The 21,486-nt window shown below is 41.9% G+C and overlaps 1 protein-coding gene across 5 annotated transcripts in view; it reads right to left on the bottom strand.

Annotated features, from left to right (window-relative positions):
* The window catches only part of PLEKHG7 (pleckstrin homology and RhoGEF domain containing G7), a 61,633-nt gene that overhangs the window by 3,754 nt on the left and 36,393 nt on the right, over positions 1–21,486 (bottom strand). For 4 of the 5 annotated variants that reach the window (XM_030548565.1, XM_030548567.1, XM_030548568.1 and 1 more), the window contains 5 exons: positions 20,031–20,146; positions 18,913–19,006; positions 14,701–14,780; positions 12,143–12,302; positions 1,594–1,691 (listed from right to left, as the gene is read on the bottom strand). In XM_030548565.1, the coding sequence (XP_030404425.1) occupies positions 1,594–1,691; positions 12,143–12,302; positions 14,701–14,780; positions 18,913–19,006; positions 20,031–20,146 (548 nt within the window). Of the gene's footprint in view, positions 1–1,589; positions 1,692–12,142; positions 12,303–14,700; positions 14,781–18,912; positions 19,007–20,030; positions 20,147–21,486 lie in introns of all 5 variants that reach the window. The other variant, XM_030548566.1, reaches the window with a different exon arrangement.

A 21,486-nucleotide genomic window follows, 5' to 3' on the forward strand; every position in this document is an offset into this window, starting at 1 on the left:
CAGGATTGTTGGGCTCAATTCCTGGCTCTAGGAGGAAGGGTGTGATCTCATGGTATGGGTCAGAAAAGCCAACCAAATAGACTGGGCGGAGCCTTTCTGATGGGCTGCACAGCTGTGCAAATGAGACTTAGGTCTGCCATATTAGAGACTTGGATTCTACTCCTAGCTCTGCCAAAGTGACTTTGTGCAATTTTTCAATTAACTTATCTATCACGCTCTCATATGTCTGTTGAATGTTGTCTGACTGCGCTATGCAGCGGTACAGGGAGCCTGATTTAGCTGTAATATGGAACATCCCACAAAATCCAGTAAACCTAAGAGCTGTCCTCAGCTGCTTCAGGATGCAGTAGCCTTTTCTGAATAGGACAGGTCAATGAGACCATATCATTGGTGCTCCATGCAATGTACTGGCTCTCTTTGAAATGCCCCATCTATTTCAAGATCCTGATCTACAAAGTTGTCAGAGGATCACAGGCAGTGTTTTCATTCTTAGACCCACAACACCAGCTGTAAACATCAAGGTCCCTTGGCTGAGCTAGTTGAAAATTGTGCTGATTGTGAAGTGCATAAATGAGGCCAGCTCGTTTCATGTAGGCCCCCGAAATACTGTCCAATGCGATATATCCTTTTACAATAATGTGGAACTGAAAGACAATGTGTTGTTGCATTATTATTAACCTATAACGCAGATGCTGTTTAAAATCAGGATTTTAGCGCTCAATCGTATGTTGCAGGACTTGGAGAAGATGGAAGTAAACTGGAACACTGCCAATGTTGGAGGGCTAAGTATTGTAGCAAGACTGTAACTCCTTTCAGAACCTATTTTGGATGTGATCCAGTGACTTAGAAGTAGAAAGGTATATTTATTGCCTTGCCCGGGGGCACTTTGTCTACCATGTTCTGTATTTTTAAGAATTAGTGTTATTTGAAAGTCTCATTTTGTTCTTCCAGGTGCTAATGAATGAAATACAACTTATAGAACCAATTTGTTATGTTCCATGAAATGCCAAGCCCACATTTAGATGCTGCAAATAAATAATAAAACGTAACAGTCTGTTACTCAAAATTCAGGATGGTGTGCAGATGAAGGGGAATTTACATATTCTTGGAATCAAACTCACTTTCTTGGAGACAGATACGTTTTCATACCATACCCACTGGTATGAAATTACAATAGTTTTATAAATGTATATAATAGTATATATGCAAAAATTATAATACACATTTTCAAAGTGTGGTGTGGGATAATTAAACTGACAAGATCAAAGTTTTATGGTCTTAACATTATTACATAAAAATTGTTTTAGTTTTTGGGAATGGCTCAGTTTCTTGATTCCTGTTATGCAGGAATTGAACTTTAATAAGTCAGAATTTGAAAAGCTAGTATGTGACCTGCTGGAGGTCCTCACTTAAAATCAGTACCTGGGTACTGTAATTACAAACTCTATAACAGTGGAAGATTTGTTTTAGAGAAGAGAGTACATCAGGTCATATTTCTGTCAGATATAGTTGCTTCAGTAAAATTCTCTTTAGGAGAGATCTTTCCTTCGATAAATGTAATTTTAAAAAGGTCTTATAAAATGCAGGACTTACTTTGACCGTCTCTGTTTGTGCTTGTAGTAAGAAGGCTCCGATACATTGTTGATATCTATTTTCATGTTGTATTACAAAAGCATTTCGCAGCCCAAGGACTATAAAACAAAACAAAGCAAATGAAAGCCATTTTATCAAAATCCTATCAGATTGATTCACTATATATCAATCATATCTTTGTTTCTCCTTGGAAAATCAACTTTTCTGATTGCTTTTTAGGGAAACACATGCTGGCACTTTGAATTTTATGTTATGAAAAAAGTAGCCTCAAATTATTTAAAAAAGTTGGTTCTGCAATTAGCTGCTTTTGAGTCTTGTTCGGGGGGAAATGGTCTAAAGAGATATGCTGAGCCCAAGAGACAAAGCAAAGAACTTGCAGCCCAGGGGAAAAGGGTGGATCCATGGTGGCTTTAAACCACCTGTGCACCATACTGACACTCGGATGCTCCTGTGGCTGGAGAGGTCCCAGGTGTAATTTAAACAGCCTGTGTGAGTTATGGCTGCCCTATAGACTCCTTACTTAGACTTAGAGTCTCCTGTGTCTAGTGGCACATAAGGCAACCCTTTTTCCCCACTGCTGTCTGTCTAGAGCAAGATGCTTGACTCCATCAGATGTTGCCATAATGGAGACAACTTCCTTTTTGATCATCCTGTGACAGGTCATTCTTTGTCCTGCATGGCTTCTCTTCCCTCCAGTGGAAGCAAACCTAAGATGCATCTTGTCCTTCTGCCATGGGGTAGCCTGATGACCTGGCTGAACCACCGTAACCATCTCTGTCTGATTATTCAGTCCCCAGTGTGCTGGCAAAGTTTCTTCTTAAAAAGCACTACTGAAATTCATTCAGCTTTCTCTTGTACCCTTCCACCATCTGCCACGTTTCCAAGGTGTAAAATTGGTGGGAGGTCAATAGCATTGTACAATATCATTTTAGTGTGTAGATGTATCTTCTTACTCTTCCAGATATTTGACAAATGGGAACATAGTTTTTCCTAATCTAAATCTCCCTGACTTCAATTTAAGACCATTATTTCTTGTCCTGTCCTCAGTGATTAAGGAGAACAATTTATCATTCTGCTCTTTACAACAACCTGAATGTCAGAGCCCTGTGAAAGTAAGAGGGGTGAGGATAGGAGTCTCGGTGTCCTGATCAGGAAGCTGCACAACCCCCTCCTCCTCCAATCCCCCCAGGGTCCTCTCTAGACTGGCTTAACCTGTTCTTCCCCACTGTTCAAAGCATAGAGCTAAATAGGCTTCATTAGGAGCCTCTCTTGTTATTTTAGTTGCTCAATCAGAGCTGAAACCAGTTGTGGTAGAACTGTGTTTCTGCCTTGCCTGCTGAAAGCTAAAATCACGGAGAGCTGAAATCACTTGAGATGGGGCAGTGTTTCTGCCCAGCCTGCAAAAGAGCTGAAAATCTCTGAGAGGTTGATGTGCAGATGTCACAGCAGAGGCAGAAGGTGACTGACAGTTAGCTGGCAAATGAGCGACCAGCAGGGTGGTGGCAAAGAGGTGTGATGAGCAGCCAGCAGGACGGTGGCAGAGAGGCACAGTGAGCAACCAGCTGGGTGGCTGGCGGAAGGGTGCAGCAAGAGCGGTGAGCAGGTGGCCAGTGAACAGCCAGCAGAGCGAGTAAGATGCCTCTTTACCCCTCACCCATGGTGGGAGGTGAAGTCTGCAGGTGCACCTCTGAACTCTGGGTCTGCACTGACCAAGGACAGCAACTGTGAATGTGGTGGAGAGATGGGTCGGACATGTGAAAGGGATTTTTGGGTTGTTGGACTTAAGACCTTGAGGGGAAAAGAACAGGAGTACTTGTGGCACCTTAGAGACTAACAAATTTATTTCAGCATGAGCTTTCATGAGCTACAGCTCACTTCTTCGGATGCATAGAAAGGACACTGCCCAACTTACTTAGTGGGTGGGTGTTTTCCCAAATTAACTCCGAGTTAATTCCCTCCTCTTATTAAAAGTTTCTTTTCTACACTTGGACTCTATGCTTTCGAGTGGGGAAGTATTGCCTCAGGGATGGTGTGTAATTTTCCCAGGTTAGTGGGTGGGGACTCGAGCCAGTTCTGGTTTGTATTGATGGATAGGAACCCCTAGATATTGAACCTGGCCCTGGTTGCTGCTGGCTCCACCTGGTAGAAGGGTTACACATGTTTGCTGAAATTCCACAGAGTTTCATGATCTTCTAGAGAGCTTCTTTATCAAAGAGTTTTATAAATTCAATTAAATTGAAAACAATCTTCTGCTGGTATTGTAAGCCTTTCTCAAAAAGTTTTGGGAAGGTGGAAACCTGGTCTGAACACCACCCAGGAGGTTGAAATCCATGATATTCTTCCTGAGTACTTCGGCAATGGCAGTTTTCATCCTATTCAAACTGATAATGCCAAACGCTTTTCCGGGTGCAGATAGGAGTGTCACCCCTCTCCAATGAACACAAGTAAGCTGGTGCCCCTCTTTAGGGATCATGCAGATAACACCTCTTAGGCTTCAGCACTGCCTGGAATCTCCACAGCACTCCATATTGTAATCTGGCCCCCAACATGCTCCTGACATCAAGGCTTATGATAGGGTCCTCTGAAAGATAGTCTTATGATTGTCTTCTGCAGTGCCTGCTCTGGGCAAATCTTCCTCTAATCAGTTAACGGGGCTTTGAGAGACCCTTTATGCTACCCTGGCCCTTTGACCTGGCATAAAGGGGCCGAGAGGGGTGAAGAGCTTTCATACCTTTCCTTAAGATTTTCCATCAAAACAGAGTGGAATCTATTATAATTGAAGTAAGAAAGTAACTAGACCTTTTTAAAAGGAAAAGCAAAATGGAATGCTTTTAAAGATTGGTGTTCCAAGCTATGTCACTATGCAGTAAATAAGGGTTTGTCAACACAGCATTTTGGAGTGAGCCTCCCAGCCCAAGTCAGCAGACTTGGATTAGCGGGACTCACTCTAAAACTAGCTATGTAGATGTTTGGAAGTTGCAGCTCGAACTGGAGCTCAGGCTATGAAGCCCACCGCCTTCCAAAGGTTCAACACCCGAGCCTCAACTTCAAAATGCTGACTACACAGCTATTTTTAGCATATTCATGTGAGTCTATCGACTGGCCTGGGAGGCTTGCTCCAAAATGTAGTAGATGTATCCTTAAGTGCTCTCAGGTGCCATAACTCTTTGTCAGATGCTATATTCTTTTTCACACATGAAATTCACAGGGGTGTTGAGATGATAGATATCGTTGAAATGTAGGATTGGATGGGACCTCGGTAGGTCATCTAGTCCAGTCCCCTACACTGAGGCAGGACTAAGTATCATCAAGACCATCCCTGTCAGCTGTTTGTCTAACTTGTTCTTAAAAACCTCCAAAGACAGAGATTCCACAACCTCCCAAGGTAACTTGTTTCAATGCTTAACTACTTTTAGAGTTAGAAAGTTTTTCCTAATCTCTAATCTAAATCTCCCTGACTTCAATTTAAGACCATTACTTTTTGTCCTGTCCTCAGTGGTTAAGGAGAACAATTTATCACCCTGCTCTTTACAACAACCTTTTATGTACTGCTATCATATCTTCTCTCAGTCTTCTTTTCTCCAGACTAAACAAATCAAACTTTTTTCAATCTTCCCTCATAGGTCACGTTTTCTAGACCTTTAATCATTTTTGTTGCTCTCCTCTGGACTTTCTCCAATTTGTCCACATCTATCTGGAAATATAGTGCCCAGAACAGGATACAGTACTGCAGCTTAAGGCCTTATCAGTGCTGAGTAGAGTGTCTTGCTTACAACAGTCCTGCAAATACATTCCAGAATGGTGTTCACTTTTTTTTTTTGGCAACAGTATTACATTGTTGACTCTTATTTTGTGTGTGATCCACTATAATCTCCAGATCCTTTTCTGCAGTACCTCTTCCTAGGCAGTCATTTTCCATTTTCTATGTATGCAACTGATTATTCCTTCTGAAGTGGAGTTCTCTCCATTTGTCCTTATTGAATTTCATCCTATTTAATTCAGACCATTTCTCCACATTGTCAAGATCATTTTTAATTCTAATATGGTCCTCCAAATTGCTTGCAATGCCTCCAAGCTTGGTATCATCTTCAAACTTTATGAATATATTCTCTATGCCATTATCTAAATAATTTATAAGATATTGAAGGGAACTGGGGCCAGGACAGATCCCTGTGGGATCCCACTGAATATATCCTTCCAACTTGACTGTTCTTTTTGCTCATACAGACTAACACGGCTACCACTCTGAACCCTACTCTCTGAGTATGGTTCTCCAACTAGTTATTGGAAAGTTTATTTGTTAAATTATTGCTATGAAATAATGTTGCAGTAGCATGTCCATCCCCGCTAAAGTCAATTTATTTTTAGGAACAAGATCTCATGAGGGGAAAACACAAGGCAAGAGTGTTTTGAGAAAGAGAGACCACACAGCACTTTTCCTAGCTGCTTCTTCAGATGGGGCCTATTGTTCATGGTCATTGATTTATTGCTGTTATGTAATAAATTTATTGCAGACATTAGTTCACACAGATGCAGCACTGCCTCTAATGCTGAAGGTTGATTTCAATTCCAAGATGGGCCTGCAATTGGCCCTAATTCAATAGAACTCTTGGGCATGGGTTTATCTATAAGCGTGTCTCTAATCCCATCTCTGTTCAGCAAAGCATGTGCTGAATCAATGCAGAACACAGCTGTGCTTGGTTTTGTTACTGTTTTCAATGGTGTGTACACCAGACATTTCTCTACCTAAACGGCCCACACTGCACAATTCCCTCTGACTTCAGTGAAGCCAGGATTTCATCCCAAGTACTTAGGTCTGAGTTGTTGTTATGGGGACTTTCCCTGGTGGCTTGAATTTCGGGCTGCAGTTTCCCTGGTACATCCTTTCTCCCTCCTGGGGTATGTGCTGGGGTAGCATTGCTACACTGAGCCTTGGAGTGGGGCCAATTCTGATTTCATTATTTATTTATTTTTATTCCCTGCTTCCATTAATGCAAGTGAGATCAGAACCTGGCCCCTGTATTTTATATTTAGTACTGCTGGGAGGACAGAGCAAAATTCAGTTCTGAGAGTGCGAGGTGGGATCACCACCCTGCAAATAATGCCCCTGGTCTGAGGTTATCTTTTAAAGGCATATATCCCAGAGGGCAATGCAGAGTTCAGGCTGCCAAGACACGCCTGTCATCTCTAAATCTGCTGTATTTGAGGTACCTTTTTGATAACCATTTAGCTCACACCATTTGCTTTGGAGCTGTGTGCTTTTATGTAGTATTTACTCTTATAAAATGCCTCTCATCAAAGTGCCAGTCAGACCACAAAACACTCCTGGGAGATACCAGCAGGTAAGTGTTATATAATCCTCATTCTGCACCTGGGGAAAGTGAGCTGCAGAGTGGTTAAACTCCTGGCTCGAATCGTTAAGTACAGCAAATCCACAGCAGCACTGGAGATATAACTCAGAACCCTTGACCCTTACTTCTGAGATCTACAGGGAATGCAGCTATTCCGTTTTAAAGATGAAATTTTTGGAACTATCGTAAGAAACTCTCAACATCATCAATGGCAGAATCTACACTTCGCAGCAGTAAAGATTAGCAATCTTTACTGGAGCAGCATATCTGTGTCTGTAAGGAAGGATCCTTCCAGTTTACAGGCATAGGATTCTCAACAGAGAGAAATCATAAGGAATTGCAAAATTTAAATTCCGAGCAGAGATGTTAAAAGGCATGTTGCTCCTTATGTACTTTCAAAGACAGATTTCAACTATTACTCTTATATCTCCAGTATGCTATAGAGCAGGGGTCAGCAAACTTTCAGAAGTGCTGCGCCGAGTCTTCATTTATTCACTCTAATTTAAGGTTTTGCATGCCGGTAATACATTTTAAAGTTTTTAGAAGGTCTCTTTCTATTAGTCCATAATATATAACTCAACTATTGTTGTATGTAAAGTAAATAAAGTTTCTAAAATGTTTAAGAATTTTCATTTAAAATTAAATTAAAATGCAGAGCCCCCCGGACCGGTGGCCAGGACTCGGGCAGTGTGAGTGCCACTGAAAATCAGCTTGCGTGCTGCCTTTGGCACACGTGCCATAGGTTGCCTACCCCTGCTATAGAGTATGGCTTTGCCTTTAGGACTGGCTTCCTAGCATTATGAGGGTAAGACTTCTCATCATTGGACTGATATGTGGCAGGCTTGAGACTAGAATTAGAGTGTGTAATTTACAGCTCTTGTCTGCTGATAGAATTCTGCTCTGAAGGGTACTTCCTTACTGTTGCAATGGACTATTTCTGCAGTCAGCTGGATTTCTTTCCAGGATAGGACCTGCCTTCAGTAATATGACAGATGTGCTGTATTTATCAGATTAAAAATCAAGCTTCCATCTATGATTAATTTGACCACTGCAGGTCAGCATAGCCCAATAAAAATACGGCTCTGAGAGCATTTCTCGAAATATTAAACACTTGGAAGTTACCAGCAGTGAACTCTATCCTGCAGGCTGCACATAAATTTTCATCACTTCCATTCCATTTTCACAAGCTCACAACTTTCTAGGACATTTATCTTTTGGGCTGAAAATTTCCATTCTCTGTCATTGTTTAAAGAAAGAAACCCTGCTAATGGATCAGAGTCAGATCATGGATGGCTACAGTGTGAACTGTCAGCTCTTTGGGACATGGGCAGCTTTTTCTGTGTGTGCACAGCAGCTAACACAATGGGGCCCTGGACTAGGACTGTGGTCCCTAGCACTATTGCAATACAAATAAAAGCTGCTCTAGACACAATCTGTAATAAGGCTTGAGGGTAGGAGAAAAGGTGGATTGAAAATTGCTTCTGGACTATGCTCAGGGTTTTAGCAGAATTAGTTAAATCCCCATTAAATATTCTTCCATGCAGCATGACAGGCACAGCGTCTGCTCCTCTTGGATCACTGCGGAGACAGCTTTAATGGGAGTGATTGTAAATATCTCATTAAAACGTGCAGCCAAATTGTCCCAATGAGCTCCCATAACATTGCAGATGAGTAAACTGAGGGGAAATTTTAGTCCTGCTACTTTTAGGTGTGATGGCAATATTTTGTATGTTCTAAAATTGCTTTTTAAAAAAGACCCCGCTCTCAAACCCTGCCCCCATGTCTCTTTTTTCTGTTGCAGAGGTACAACTCTCACAATGTAATCAGCTGTGCTGCTGCTGTTCATTCAGCCTTGCAGAAACTCTTCTCTAGTGGCTGGGAACTCCCCTACTGCATCCACTTCAGTGGGGCGTAGACATCAAAATCTAAGTGGGGAACCACTTAATAACCTTATTAGGCACAGAAAATATTTTCTCAAATCATTAGGAAATTATATAAAAATGCCTCTGCTAATGCTAGTGCTGAGCACAGACCATTCCTTAATGCCAGAAGGAATCAGCTGACCTTATAAATGTATTGCACTCCAACACCAGCACTAGCCAGTTGCTTATCCCACTGCCAGACCCTGAGGGAGTCTTGAGGGGGGGCTCTGTCACATCATCTTCCAGATCACAGGCAGTGGAATCACCCACTGCTGCAAAGTTCCCAAATGGATCCTCACAGGCTTCAGTCCCCACAACTGGCTTTTAGAAAATATTTGATGGGTTAGTGTAACAACGACAGACTCCAATCATCAGCGGGTGGGATCAAACCTGGGACCTTGGGAGTTAAATACGTGAGCCTCTATTGCATGAGCTAAAAGCCATCTGACCCTTAGCTAAGGCTGTAGAGCAGACTCATTAATCTCTAAGTGGTCTTGGTGCCACTGGAGGGAACAGAGCTTCACCCCCAGGAGGTCTGTGAGTTACAGTAGCTCATAGCTTCTTCTTTCTAGTTGTCCTTGCACTAGTCCCAGAGTTCCTACTGCTGAGTTTGGTGTTATGCCAGCCCATATGGCTACCACTGGAAAAAAACCATGAAAAAATTGCTCACAAATTCCATAAACTACCAGGTCTGAATAAGGACTTTAAAGTCACTTTCGGTTGTCCTGCCCTGGGAATTGCAATTGATTCTTAATGTGGCCAGGTTGACAATACTTGGGTACACGATGGTACACAAGGCAAATGTTTTGCAGAACACTATGAAAGGGTGTAGGGGTTTTTATGTATGTATTTAATTAGAGGCTTTGAATGTAAAGCCCCATGAGCTACCATGGATTGTCCAGGATTGGGGCAGTGCAAGTCCTCCTGACCCTTAAAGAAGATTTTCTTTCTTCCCCCAACTCAAGATCCTCCCAGGCCATGTTTAACTGTTGACCTGGAAGTCAGCCACTTGTGGGAAGAAACTTAATAATACTCACATTAATAACTGATTTTTGGATCTAAGTCAGAATATTAACTACAACGTCCTGCTAATAAATTACAAGAATGAAATTCAGTATTGTTGTAGAATCATAGAATAGAATCAGAGACTATCAGGGTTGGAAGGGACCGCAGGAGGTCATCTAGTCCAACTCCCTGCTCAAAGCAGGACCAATCCCAACTAAATCATCCAGTCATGTTGGTCCCAGGTTATTAGAAAGAAAAGGTGGGTGAGGTAATATCTTTTATTGGACCAACTTCTGTTGGTGAAAGAGACAAGTTTTGAGCTTACATAGAGCACTCCTTCAGGTCTGGGAAATCTGTTCCACCTTGCTTTTAGCTCTGATGCTGGGAGCACCTTTCCCAGACCTGAAGACAAGCTTGGTGTAGCTCAAAAGCTTGTCTCTCTCATCAACAAAAGTTGGTCCAATAAAATATATTCCCTCACCCACCTTGTCTCTCTAAGAATGAAATTCTTCATTTAAACTGAGCCCCCAGGATGAAATTACACTGTAACATCAACCCTGGAGACTGAGTGATTCAGTTCTAACCCTTGGTGCCTTTTACAAGAAATTAGGCTGCCTACCTATGTTCACGGGGAGGAGCTTTCTACTGCCTGTGCCTCTCCTCCTGTTTGATGCTGTTACTTTGCACTAATCTGAACTCATAACAAATTTAGCATGTGAAGGAATCTTTATGCTTAAGGTCTTCTGCTCAGATCAGAAGCCACTACATCTGTCATGTGATAGCATTATCCTCATTATTATTATTTATTATTGTTAAGTACCAGTGATGTGTCCAGCCTTTGTACCAGACACAAAAATTAAGTCAGTCCCTTCCCCGGGGGGGTTTCACTCTAAAACACAGACTCAGAGGAGACAGGATGCACTAAGAGACCAGAGAGGGAGTTATTACAGTTTAATGAGTTATTCTGAATGACTATTTTCTGCAGTGTGACATGGTGACAGAGAGGTGTTCTGGGATTATTAGGGTTTGTGGACATTGTGGTCTTTAGGAAGGACCTGAATGGGAAGGAAGTGGAGACCCGGTGTCCCGGGATATAGAGGTGTCCCATGCACAATGGGCAGCATGGAATATGGCACAGAGACAAGAATGGCAGAAGTCAACAAGTGAGGCATTAAGGCTATGTTAATTAATGGACTGCAGGCGGGATGTAGGAGGGGGAAGAGAGACATACGGCTCAACACTTTGATGACGTGGTTCCAGATCTGCTGCAACTTTTACGTGTGATCTGATGGAGCACTAGCTGTACAGCTAAAGTACTGTACACTAGCAAACATTTCACTACATTGCAATAGTCCAGCTCATTGGATTTCTCATATTACATTCCCAAGCAGTTTCTTAAGCAACAAGAATCTGTGTATGCCCAGACTAGAACATCCAAGATCAGAGAGGCAGATGTTGCCCTTAACTTCACCTACTGGGTGCAGTGCAAGTCACGGGCCATTTGTTTGCTGGATTTAGACTGTATTGGTAGGGAGATGCACCTAGACGCACACACAGAGACAAACAGTGTCTGCAGCAGGTTTAAGAAGCCACTATTTTTTAATTCTGATGCTAGTGCTTTTATCTTCTTGTTAGTTGTGTTTGTTCTCTTTGCTGCCTGGCTGGGCAGTGGTGTGGAATGCCGATGAGGTGAGATGGATGAACTTCCAGGCAAGCGCAAATTCTGTGGGTTTTAGGTTTGTTTTTAATACCTGTGGATTTGAGGGGCTAGATTGCTCTGTGGACAAGCAGTAGGATTTTGACAGTTAACTTAACTTGTATGGCCCTCTGTTATTTCTGTCACTCAGCATTGGGTTCTAGGAGGCTCTAAACTGAAGCAAGCATTAAAGGTGGTAAACTCCCCTCCCAAAACTCTAGAGTCACTTTATAGGGCTCCATAGCCCTGGGAGAAAGTGGCCACTCTCTATAGGATTCTCCTTCTCTCCAAAGCCATGGGGAAAAGCAGCACAAATTACAATAGCTAGGATCCAGTGACTTGCATGGCTTCCACTGTCATCCTTGAAACTCCCCGCACTCCCTACTCCCATGATTCAGGATGCAAGTGGCTCTCATGGGAACTCTCTGGTGGCAGGCCTCCCTTAGGAGCCATTCGATGCTGGCGCAAGAGAGAGGTGAGTGGGTGGGAGCATGTGGTGCAAAGGCCAGGGGCTCTATATATACACTGTACATAAAAAGCTGTCTTACGAAATATACAAAACACATTAAGCGTACCTGTCACATGGAATGGATCAATATTTTTGAGTGTCAGTCTGTCTAGTGGAATGGGCTGGTCCAGGACTGTACAAGAACCACCATCTTTTACCAAAGACTGCAGCTCAGGAGAAAAGGAAGGACATACAGGTATTAAACCACCGTCTGAGCCCCCGTATTTCTGAAAATGGGAAGGGAAGGCACTTGATTATATAGTCACCACACTCCTTTGTATGTTTTCAAACTCTAGCCAATAAATATCTCTCACAACTTGTTTTCCCCACAGAATGTGCTTAGAGGCCTCATCTGTATACTCAAGTATGAGGGGATAGACATGTTAGTCTGTATCCACAAAAACAACAAGAAGTCCCGTGGCATTTTAAAGACTAAAAGATTTATTTTGGACTTTCACTCCATGCATCTGAAGAAGTGAAGTTTTTTACCCGCAAAAGCATATGCCCAAATAAATCTTTTAGTCTTTAAGGTGCCACCGGACTCCTTGCTGTTCATGTATATACTAAGCCTCAAAATAAAACATTTTTCTGTTATCTGAACAACCTTCAAAGTATGCAACTAACCTGCATATTAAAAATCAAAGCCAAGCCCAAGAGCACAAAACAAACCATACTAGTGTTTTTTTTCAAATGCCTTGTTTAACACAGGTTACTGTTCTCTTCACACTTGTGGGTTTATCGCTGCTAGAAAATACGCCAAGTGTAGAACCCTGTGAAGTCCATATCAGTGGCTTGGTACTGACACCTGTAATGAGGGATTTGCAAAGGGCCACACGTGATGCAGTGCCTCTGAAACATGATTCACGCAGCAAACTCTCCTACGGGGGCCTGCATATGTGGTTCAGAGCAGTGGTTCTCACTCTTTCCAGACTACTGTACCTCTTTCGGGGGTCTGATTTGTCTTGCATAACCCAAATTTCACCTCACTTAATAACTACGTGCTTACAAAATCAGACATAAAAACCTCACAGCACACTATCTCTGAACAATTGCTTTTTCATTTTGTTTGTGTGAAGTTTTAGTTTGTACTGACTTTGCTAGTGCTTTTTATGTAGCCCGTAGTAAAACTAGGCAAATATCTAGAAGAGTTGATGTATCCCCTTGGAAGACTGCTGTGTCCCCCTAGGGGACACGTACCCTTGTTGAGAACTACATGACTGGGAATGTGACTGTCATAGTGTTGCTGACATAGACTCTAACCTGTGCCCTTTCAAAACCTATAAAATGTGATAACTGCTGTCTGTTTAAAACCACTTCTAATTCAGACAGTGTCTCCTGCAATCATCTATTGCATTACAGCATGTCACCTTTGCTAAACCATTACATGAGCTTCATAAATTTAACTGACTTTGTACTCAAAGACACTGGAGCCTCAAATGCCAAATGGCTGTTCAGTGGTGAATAAATAATAATACCTAGCTTTTATATAGTGTGTTTCATCAGCAGGTCTCAAAATGTCTTACAAAGGAGGTATTTTATGCCTGGCAAGGAGAGTGGCCGAGATAGAACCCAGAGCTTCTGAGTACGTTGCTATTCTTTCCACGAGGCTAACATTTTCACTGTTTCTCTCTCCTTTTCCCCATTAGCTCCCAAAAGTTCTGATTTCTTTACACAAAAGACTGCAAGTTTATAGGACTGATATGTACATTAAAGTGCCAAGCACACTTCAGAAGATGTAGTTGGCTTTAGAGATCCAGTATGTTATGTATGAGAACTGGGGGAACAGTAAAGGAATTAAAGAAATGTCCAATAATACATACCTTGGACACCATATCAGTCCTATAATATCACATCTTTATAAGCAGCAAAGAATCCTGTGGCACCTTATAGATTAACGACGTTTTGGAGCATGAACTTTCTTGGGTGAATACCCACACATATTAGGAATGGCAATATACAAAACCTGTAGGAGAACACTTCAACCTCCCTGACCACACAATAGCAGATCTTAAGGTGGCCATACTGCAGCAAAAAAACTTCAGGACCAGACTTCAAAGAGAAAGTGCTGAGCTTCATGTCCTCTGCAAATTTGACACCATCAGCTCAGGATTAAACAAAGACTGTGAATGGCTTGCCAACTACAAAACCAGTTTCTCCTCCCTTGGTTTTCACACCTCAACTGCTAGAACAGGGTCTCATTCTCCCTGATTGAACTAACCTCATTATCTCTAGCTTGCTTCTTGCTTGCATATATATACCTGCCCCTGGAAATTTCCACTACATGCATCTGACAAAGTGGGTATTCACCCACGAAAGCTCATGCTCCAAAACATCTGTTAGTCTACAAGGTGCCACAGGATTCTTTGCTGCTTTTACAGATCCAGACTAACATGGCTACCCCTCTGATACTTCACATCTTTATACACATCTCCTGTAATTTAAACTGCCCTGAAGAACTACTTTACTCTTTGCTATTTATATTAAAAAAAAAATTACTATCCTTCATAGATATTATTCCACTTGCATTTTTCTCTTAAAAATAATTCTTCCAATATACTTGCATAAATATTTTCCAGGCTGCAAAAAACACATACAGTAAGTGTGACTATTTCTGCCCATTTTTACCTTTTTGTTATGTTTAGTTTTGGTAATTAGTAGAAAATCATTGAATAAAAAGAGGTAGACATCAAGGATCCTTGTACTTTCTGAGGAGAAAAACAAAACAGTAGCATGATTGTTTTGAGGAATGGCAATTTCTATTCTAAAGCAGATCTGTGTAATGTGGCACATTTTAAACAGACCTCCAAATGTGGCATTCCACCACTCATTGTCTCTTTTGTGTTCTCACACACTCCAGACTTGAAAGGCATTCTGCTTCATCATTTTGGCCATTCATAATTGTGGCACGTTGCAGCCACATTATCATAAAAGACCAGCAGTTTCTCATTGCCAAAATAACTCAGATCATATATCTTTGAACACAGCTGCAAAGAGCAGCGTGCTGTTGACCAAACAACTCACTTATGGGTCACCAGGGAATATTAACCCTATGGCACCTGCAGACACATAACGAGAGTAAATTCCAGTGTTCATCTGGAGCCCTTAAAAATAGTTGTACAAAGTCTCACCCCATTGTGCCTACATGATACAACTCAGATTTTCATGTTGATGGCATTATAAAGGTCCTTCGGTAACTACACAACGTAGAGTGGACTCAACTTCCATCACTACATTGGCGGTAAGAGAAGAAATAGTGAACCAAAAGTCTTTTAAGGGCAAGTTTTTTTTTATAAGTATGCCCTGGTTCTGATTGGGGCTTCTAGGTGTTCTGGTACTATAAACAATGAGTAATCATGCATCAGAAGCAAAGGCGATGGTTTCAAAGGGAAATAGGGAAACCCAAGGATCCTGGAATGTTGCAAACCATTTTGAGCTCTGGGAGTCTGTTGAATCAAATGCCCAGCCTGTGGAGCTTGCACCTTAATCTGTCTTTAGGGCTCCCTCTAAAGGTTTCCAACCTTCTGCTGTTTCTTTTTATTTCTTGCATGGTCCTGTCTCGCTACACTAGTCTCTTCCAGAATCACTTCCTTTCTCTTCTGCAGACCTTATCGTTTCCTGCCCTTTCCTCTTGTCTGTCCCTCTTCTCTCTTACCAGCAATATTCCTGACTCCAGTCCACACCCTTTCATGCTATCACTGGCCACTCATAAACCTTTTATATCCGGTGTCTTCAACACACCTGTTACTTTTGATGCCTTAGATAGGAGCACTCCAGGGCCAGCATTAAATAAAATGTTAACTTCAGAAGGTGTGGTGCCATTAGGAAATTCCATACTCAGAATGTTTGTCTTGAAATGAACAATCGCTCAAAATGCATTTCTATTCTCAGTGTTGAGGTCAGACTGGGACAGCCAGAACTTTCACTTACAGGCAATCTGGAGAATGGGAAAATAGTTCATTGAGTGCTTGTTCTGAAAAGTTTTAGTTTGAAAATGACTTGGTTTGTTGCAGGAGGCAACAGCAATAGCTACTAGAGGTTAATGATGTCATGGGCTAACCACTTGTAGGAAGCAGGGCTGGATTAAAGATTTTGGGGAGCCTGCAGGGGGAATAACTGGAGGGCGCCCATCCTGCACTTACTCCACAATGGCTCCTGTCCTGCACTGGCTCCTGACACAGAGTGTAGGCAGGGCCCTTCCCCCCCACAATGCCATACTCTGCTGCTTCCTTGCCCTGGGGTTTTTGTGTGTGTGTTGTTTTTCCTCTGGGTGGTCAGGCTGCCCCTGAGATGGGGGCCTTTGCAAGTGAACCGAGTGCACATTGGTTAATCAGGGACTGGCTGGAAGGTTGTGAGAATCCCCCTTTATCTCATCAGGGATTCAGGACAGTACACACCAGGTAACATGAGAATTCCCATCTTATTTGTTTAAAACTTACTTTCCTTGGGCCTCTTAAGGCCCAAGTATCATATTAAAGCTCTTGTATAATTTTTGTCATAGCTCCTTCATGCTTAGCAGTGGAATATATTTGATCACATAGTATTACCTGGATTATAATGATGTAATTTTTTATTGTAAACTCTGTCCAGTAGTCTGTCTAATCAGTAGCTAATCTGTTATGTTTTATTCAATTTATGCTAGGTACTTTTGTCCATCATTGTCTTACAATTTCTACAGTGGCTGTACCTAATATGTTTCCTTTGATTTTGTGCTGGTGGGGGAAGATATTGTGAGCTTGAGAAAGTATTTCTTCTACTTATAACAACATCAGGATAATTGATCCTTTGATCCATTTCCTGCTGGGAATTGAGGTTTTCATTTTGAAGGTGGTGGAGGTTTGTGGCCAGCCTGACTTTTAGCCATGAGTCCCAGAGCTGTGAGTCAGCTACTAAGAACTGCATCTTCCACATACCATCCCTAATATTCATATTGGTGCATTATGCTGAGATGGTGTGGCAGGGTCCAGTCGGGATTTCTGGGCCTTTGTCTGTTTGCTTCTGATTCCCAATACTGCTTTAACATAAGGTTTTGATTACACTATTTTAAAATGGTAGGAAGAGACATTTTAGTCATGGAATGTCCAGTGAAGTAAACCTATTTCTTAGGATGGAAGCTATGATCAACATTTTACTCATTTTCCTTTTGGTTTCAAGGTGTAATAAGAAACAATCCAGTTTCAAGAGAATTATCTGAGTAAAAATGCTGGGCACCTCAGGGTGTTGACACTGGGCATGGAGACACACAGCACACCTCAGTATCCGACTGTGTGTGTTTTTAAATCTGTGTCTTTGGGAGATACTTTCCCATTTTCAGCATCTCAGCCTGGTTAGAATTATGTTTTTTCATTTTCATCTTGAAGATGAAAAGATCAAGAAACATTGCCAAATCACGAGTTCTCTCAGATTGCTTATGTTAGCTAAAAGAAGTTAAGCTTGCAAATTTATTTCTGCAAGATTTAGGGACGAGCCATCCTATCTGTCTTCAGTGTAAATTTCTTCCTGCAAGAAATGTAGAACCTTAAGAGATATCAGTACTTAATCTCATCAGCAGTGGACAGCTCAGGTGATGGGGGTTGCTGACTGAAAGTTTGGGGATGAGAGGAAGAGCTGGGTTGAGCTGCCCCCTTCCACCAAACCCTCCCAAACAATAGGAATACATTTTTGTAAATTAAAAAAAAGGAATTGTATTAATTTATGCCCCAACCATTACACCTGTTCTACCACCTTACATTTTCATCTCCCTGTTGCTGGCCTGTTTCTGTGGGAGAAGGAGAAACCTTGGTCTGGTCCCCTCATCTCCAGTTTATGATGATAGTTGTGAGGGTAGGAGAAAGGTGAATATCAACTTTTACACCTTAGTCTCTTTGCCTCAGTGCCCGACTGCATTAATCAGGGAATTTTAAACTGAAGACTTTTTTCTCATGCCTAAGTCACCGTTGAGACCTTTATCCTGCCCCACTGTGCTGTTCTCAGTGGCTCTTCTATGCTCTGTCTTCCTTGCACTTGGATAAGAACAGGGATGCTGACGCTGCCCAGTCTCTACCTCACACTCAGGTAGGGATGAGCATGCTCAGCCTCTGCTGCCTCATGCTCAGATAGGGATGTTGACTTATTCATCCAATGAGACAAACCTGCACGTCTTTACAACATGATGCTTGTGCTGCAGAGATACGACATTGTCTTATGTTGTGCCACAGCAGCATAATGTGATGCTGTTGGGATTGCCGTGAAGGACATGTTCCAATGCTGTAATGTACTGCAGCTGGCAAGATCATGTCACTGGTGGGATAGTCTTAAGAGTCGCCTGTTTCAATAAGCTTTTCCTCATTAGCAGTGGGCACAATCTAGTGTGGTAACACCTTCCTCCTTTAAGACATCCACTAAGGCTAATCCCTTAGAAAAATTGTTTTATTCTTTCCTTAATCTTACGTATGGCACCTATATACTAGTAATGCAATGGATGCACTAGAACTGCTTAGATACCTACATCAATCACACAATAACAAGGATGCCTTTTTACAGAGCAGTCTCAACTTCCTCTGTGTTCCCTGAGCCATAATCCTGAATATCACAATAAAAAACTTGCTCTGAAATTTGGACATTGGCCAGTCAAGGTGACTTCTTCAGCTTGACTGGCCAATCCAGATGTGACAATAACCAATCACAGAGATTACTCTCCTCTTGGCAGTTTAGCTATTTCTCCCTCGCTGCATAACGCGTTGTATATTTGTTTTCCTTTGATCCATATTTCTAATTAATCAGTGGGGCACAGATCCGTGCTGTACTGACCATACAGAATATGGTTCTGTAATGCTGGAACATGAATAAAATGGCATTTACCTGCAAGAGTTAACCTCCCTTCGCGAAGAAGCTGTCTGTTTGAGGAAGACAAGATGTTTTCACTCATGTTTTCTCTCAAAATATGTTTCAGATACTTGGAAGAAAAAATAGAAAAGAGAATCATACAAATTTGACCTGGAACTGGAAATTGACTAGTTGTTAAGTAGTCTGAGAAATACTCTTTGTATTTGTAGGATATGCAGGTTTATATCAAACTAAGCACATCAGACAGCTACCAGCTAAGCATGGCCATGTTTTTTTTCAGCAATATTATGGATTAAACAAGTTTAATTCTTGGAAAATTCAAACTGGGATCATCTTCTTTAGAGTGAATTTAGTGAATTTAGCAGCACTGAACATCAAGGTGAGCCCCACTTGGCAACTGTACCATAATGTTACTTAATAGCAGGCTGCAAAGGCAAGGGGAGGTCAATGGGTCACCTTAGCAGAAAGCAGAACACATTATCATGGAAAATTCATATTTTTACATTATTCAAATGCTAACCTGAATTTCTTAGGTTCATCCTGGGAAGTGGGGAAGGTGAACAATTTTGCATGGTTTTACCTTAAAACCAGCTAATAAAGGAATAATAATAAGTAAGATTTGTATCAACCCTATATGATTCTTGGGTGGGGATACTTCTTCATCTCCCTGGAGTAAGCAGCGTGGATCTCCCATAGATTGTTGGACCAGATGACATCCCAGCCTCAGAACCAAGTGCGACAGAAACCCTTTCCACCTCCCAAAAGGGGAAACAAGGACTCTGGTTACTGCTAGAGATGCAGCAGCAGGAAACAGTTCTTCTCTCCAGCCCTGAACTACTTGTGTGAGTAAAGCTAAGCACAAAATGGGTAGGCTTTTCAAGGCTAAGAACATCTGTGCACATGTGTCTTCCCAGCACCTAGCACAATGGAGCCTACTCTTGATTGAGGCATCTACATATTACCAGAATATAAAAATAATAATAATGTACATTCACATTAGTTGGAATACAGAGATGATTATCATCTTTAGACCACAACACTAAAGTTGGCCAAACGTAGGAACCATATGAAAATTTTCTTCACAGAAAAAGTCCTCAGGCTAACATTTAAATAGTAATGAATACACTGCTTACCTCTGGGAGAAAGAACCTTTTGTCACGATCCCAAAGTGGAGGCCAAATTATAATCTCTTGCAGCTGCCTAAATTTCTGAAAATTGTCCAGCCATTTTACTTTACCTTCAAGATCTCCTGAAAAATACAAAATATCAGTTATCCCCATGGTTGACAACAAGCTTGGGAGATGTTGAATGCCTTTAACAGTGCTAGACTGCAGTGGAAATAGAGGGACTCTGGCCTAGACCCTCAAAGGTGTTTAGATGGCTAACTCCCAGTGATTTCAGTGGGAGTTTGTGCCACTCTGTACCTTGAAGCAACACCCTGGAACCCCCATATTCATCACTGTCAGATAATTATGATATGTTTTGTACGAAGTATGCTTTGTGAGGCATCATTTTAAAAGTCTTGCTCTGTTGAACATTAATATCTGGTTGGATTGTATGTGCTATCATTGTATGGGAAGTTATGAAGTTTTGTTATGTGTGTGTTACTGAAATATGTTGTGAGGTTGGGAACATCCACAGCCAGCCTTTCAGGTACGACAGTGGAGTAACCAGTCATGCTGACAGCCCATTAAAGAGAATCCACTATCCCAGGAACTGTATACAATGGAGATTTCTCATGGAGAGAGTGTTTATAATGGAGACTGCTTGACCAATGGGGGCAGACCTCTACATCAGAAGCAAAGATTTTTTCAGCAAACTGGAAGAAATTATAAAATAGGGGTAGTGATATCATCACTTGGCCTTGTTCCTGCCACAACTCAACACCTGGAAACACATCTGGAGGTCAAAGACTTTCAACTTGGGAGCATGGTCCCAAGCTGGAGGAGAGTTCCAGCCTGTGTACTGAAGATTTGTGACCTCTTTTACCATCTCTCAGGGTGGGACACTGCTTTATTCAAATCCTGGTTAGTTTGTAGAACTCAGACTGCGAAAGTATTTTATTCTTAGGTAACCAACTTTGATCTTTACTGTTACTACTTATAATCATTTAAAATCTATCTTTCTGTAGTTAATACATCTGTTTTATATTTTACCTAAAACAGTGTAGTTTGGTTGAAGTGTTTGGGAAATCTCAGCACAGGTTACAAAGGCTAGTGATTTCCTCTCCACATCAGGGGAGGGGCAGTCTGGGTAATGAATTTGCACTGGTCAGGCTTCTGACCAGGGCATGACAATATATGCTGGGGATGTAAGGCTGGAGATCTGCGGGGGATTGGCTGGAGCCTCTCTATTATTGGTCCATGGGTGGCTGAGGGAAGCATTCATGAACTCAGTTGGGTGTGTCCCTGCCTGTGGATGTCTGTGTAAGTGCAGTACTTGCCAGAGTTTTGTAGCTTGCCAATGGCATCACAGTGTGAGAGGAATACCCCAGCTTGGTGGAACAGAGGGCTCAGCGGTCCCACAGTCCAGGTTGCAACCCTGGAACCAGAGTTAGCCACCTAAAACCCTTTGAGGAGCTGGGCCTTT

Source organism: Gopherus evgoodei, chromosome 1, assembly GCF_007399415.2.
Source record: "Gopherus evgoodei ecotype Sinaloan lineage chromosome 1, rGopEvg1_v1.p, whole genome shotgun sequence".
In the NCBI taxonomy this organism is placed as follows: domain Eukaryota; kingdom Metazoa; phylum Chordata; order Testudines; family Testudinidae; genus Gopherus; species Gopherus evgoodei.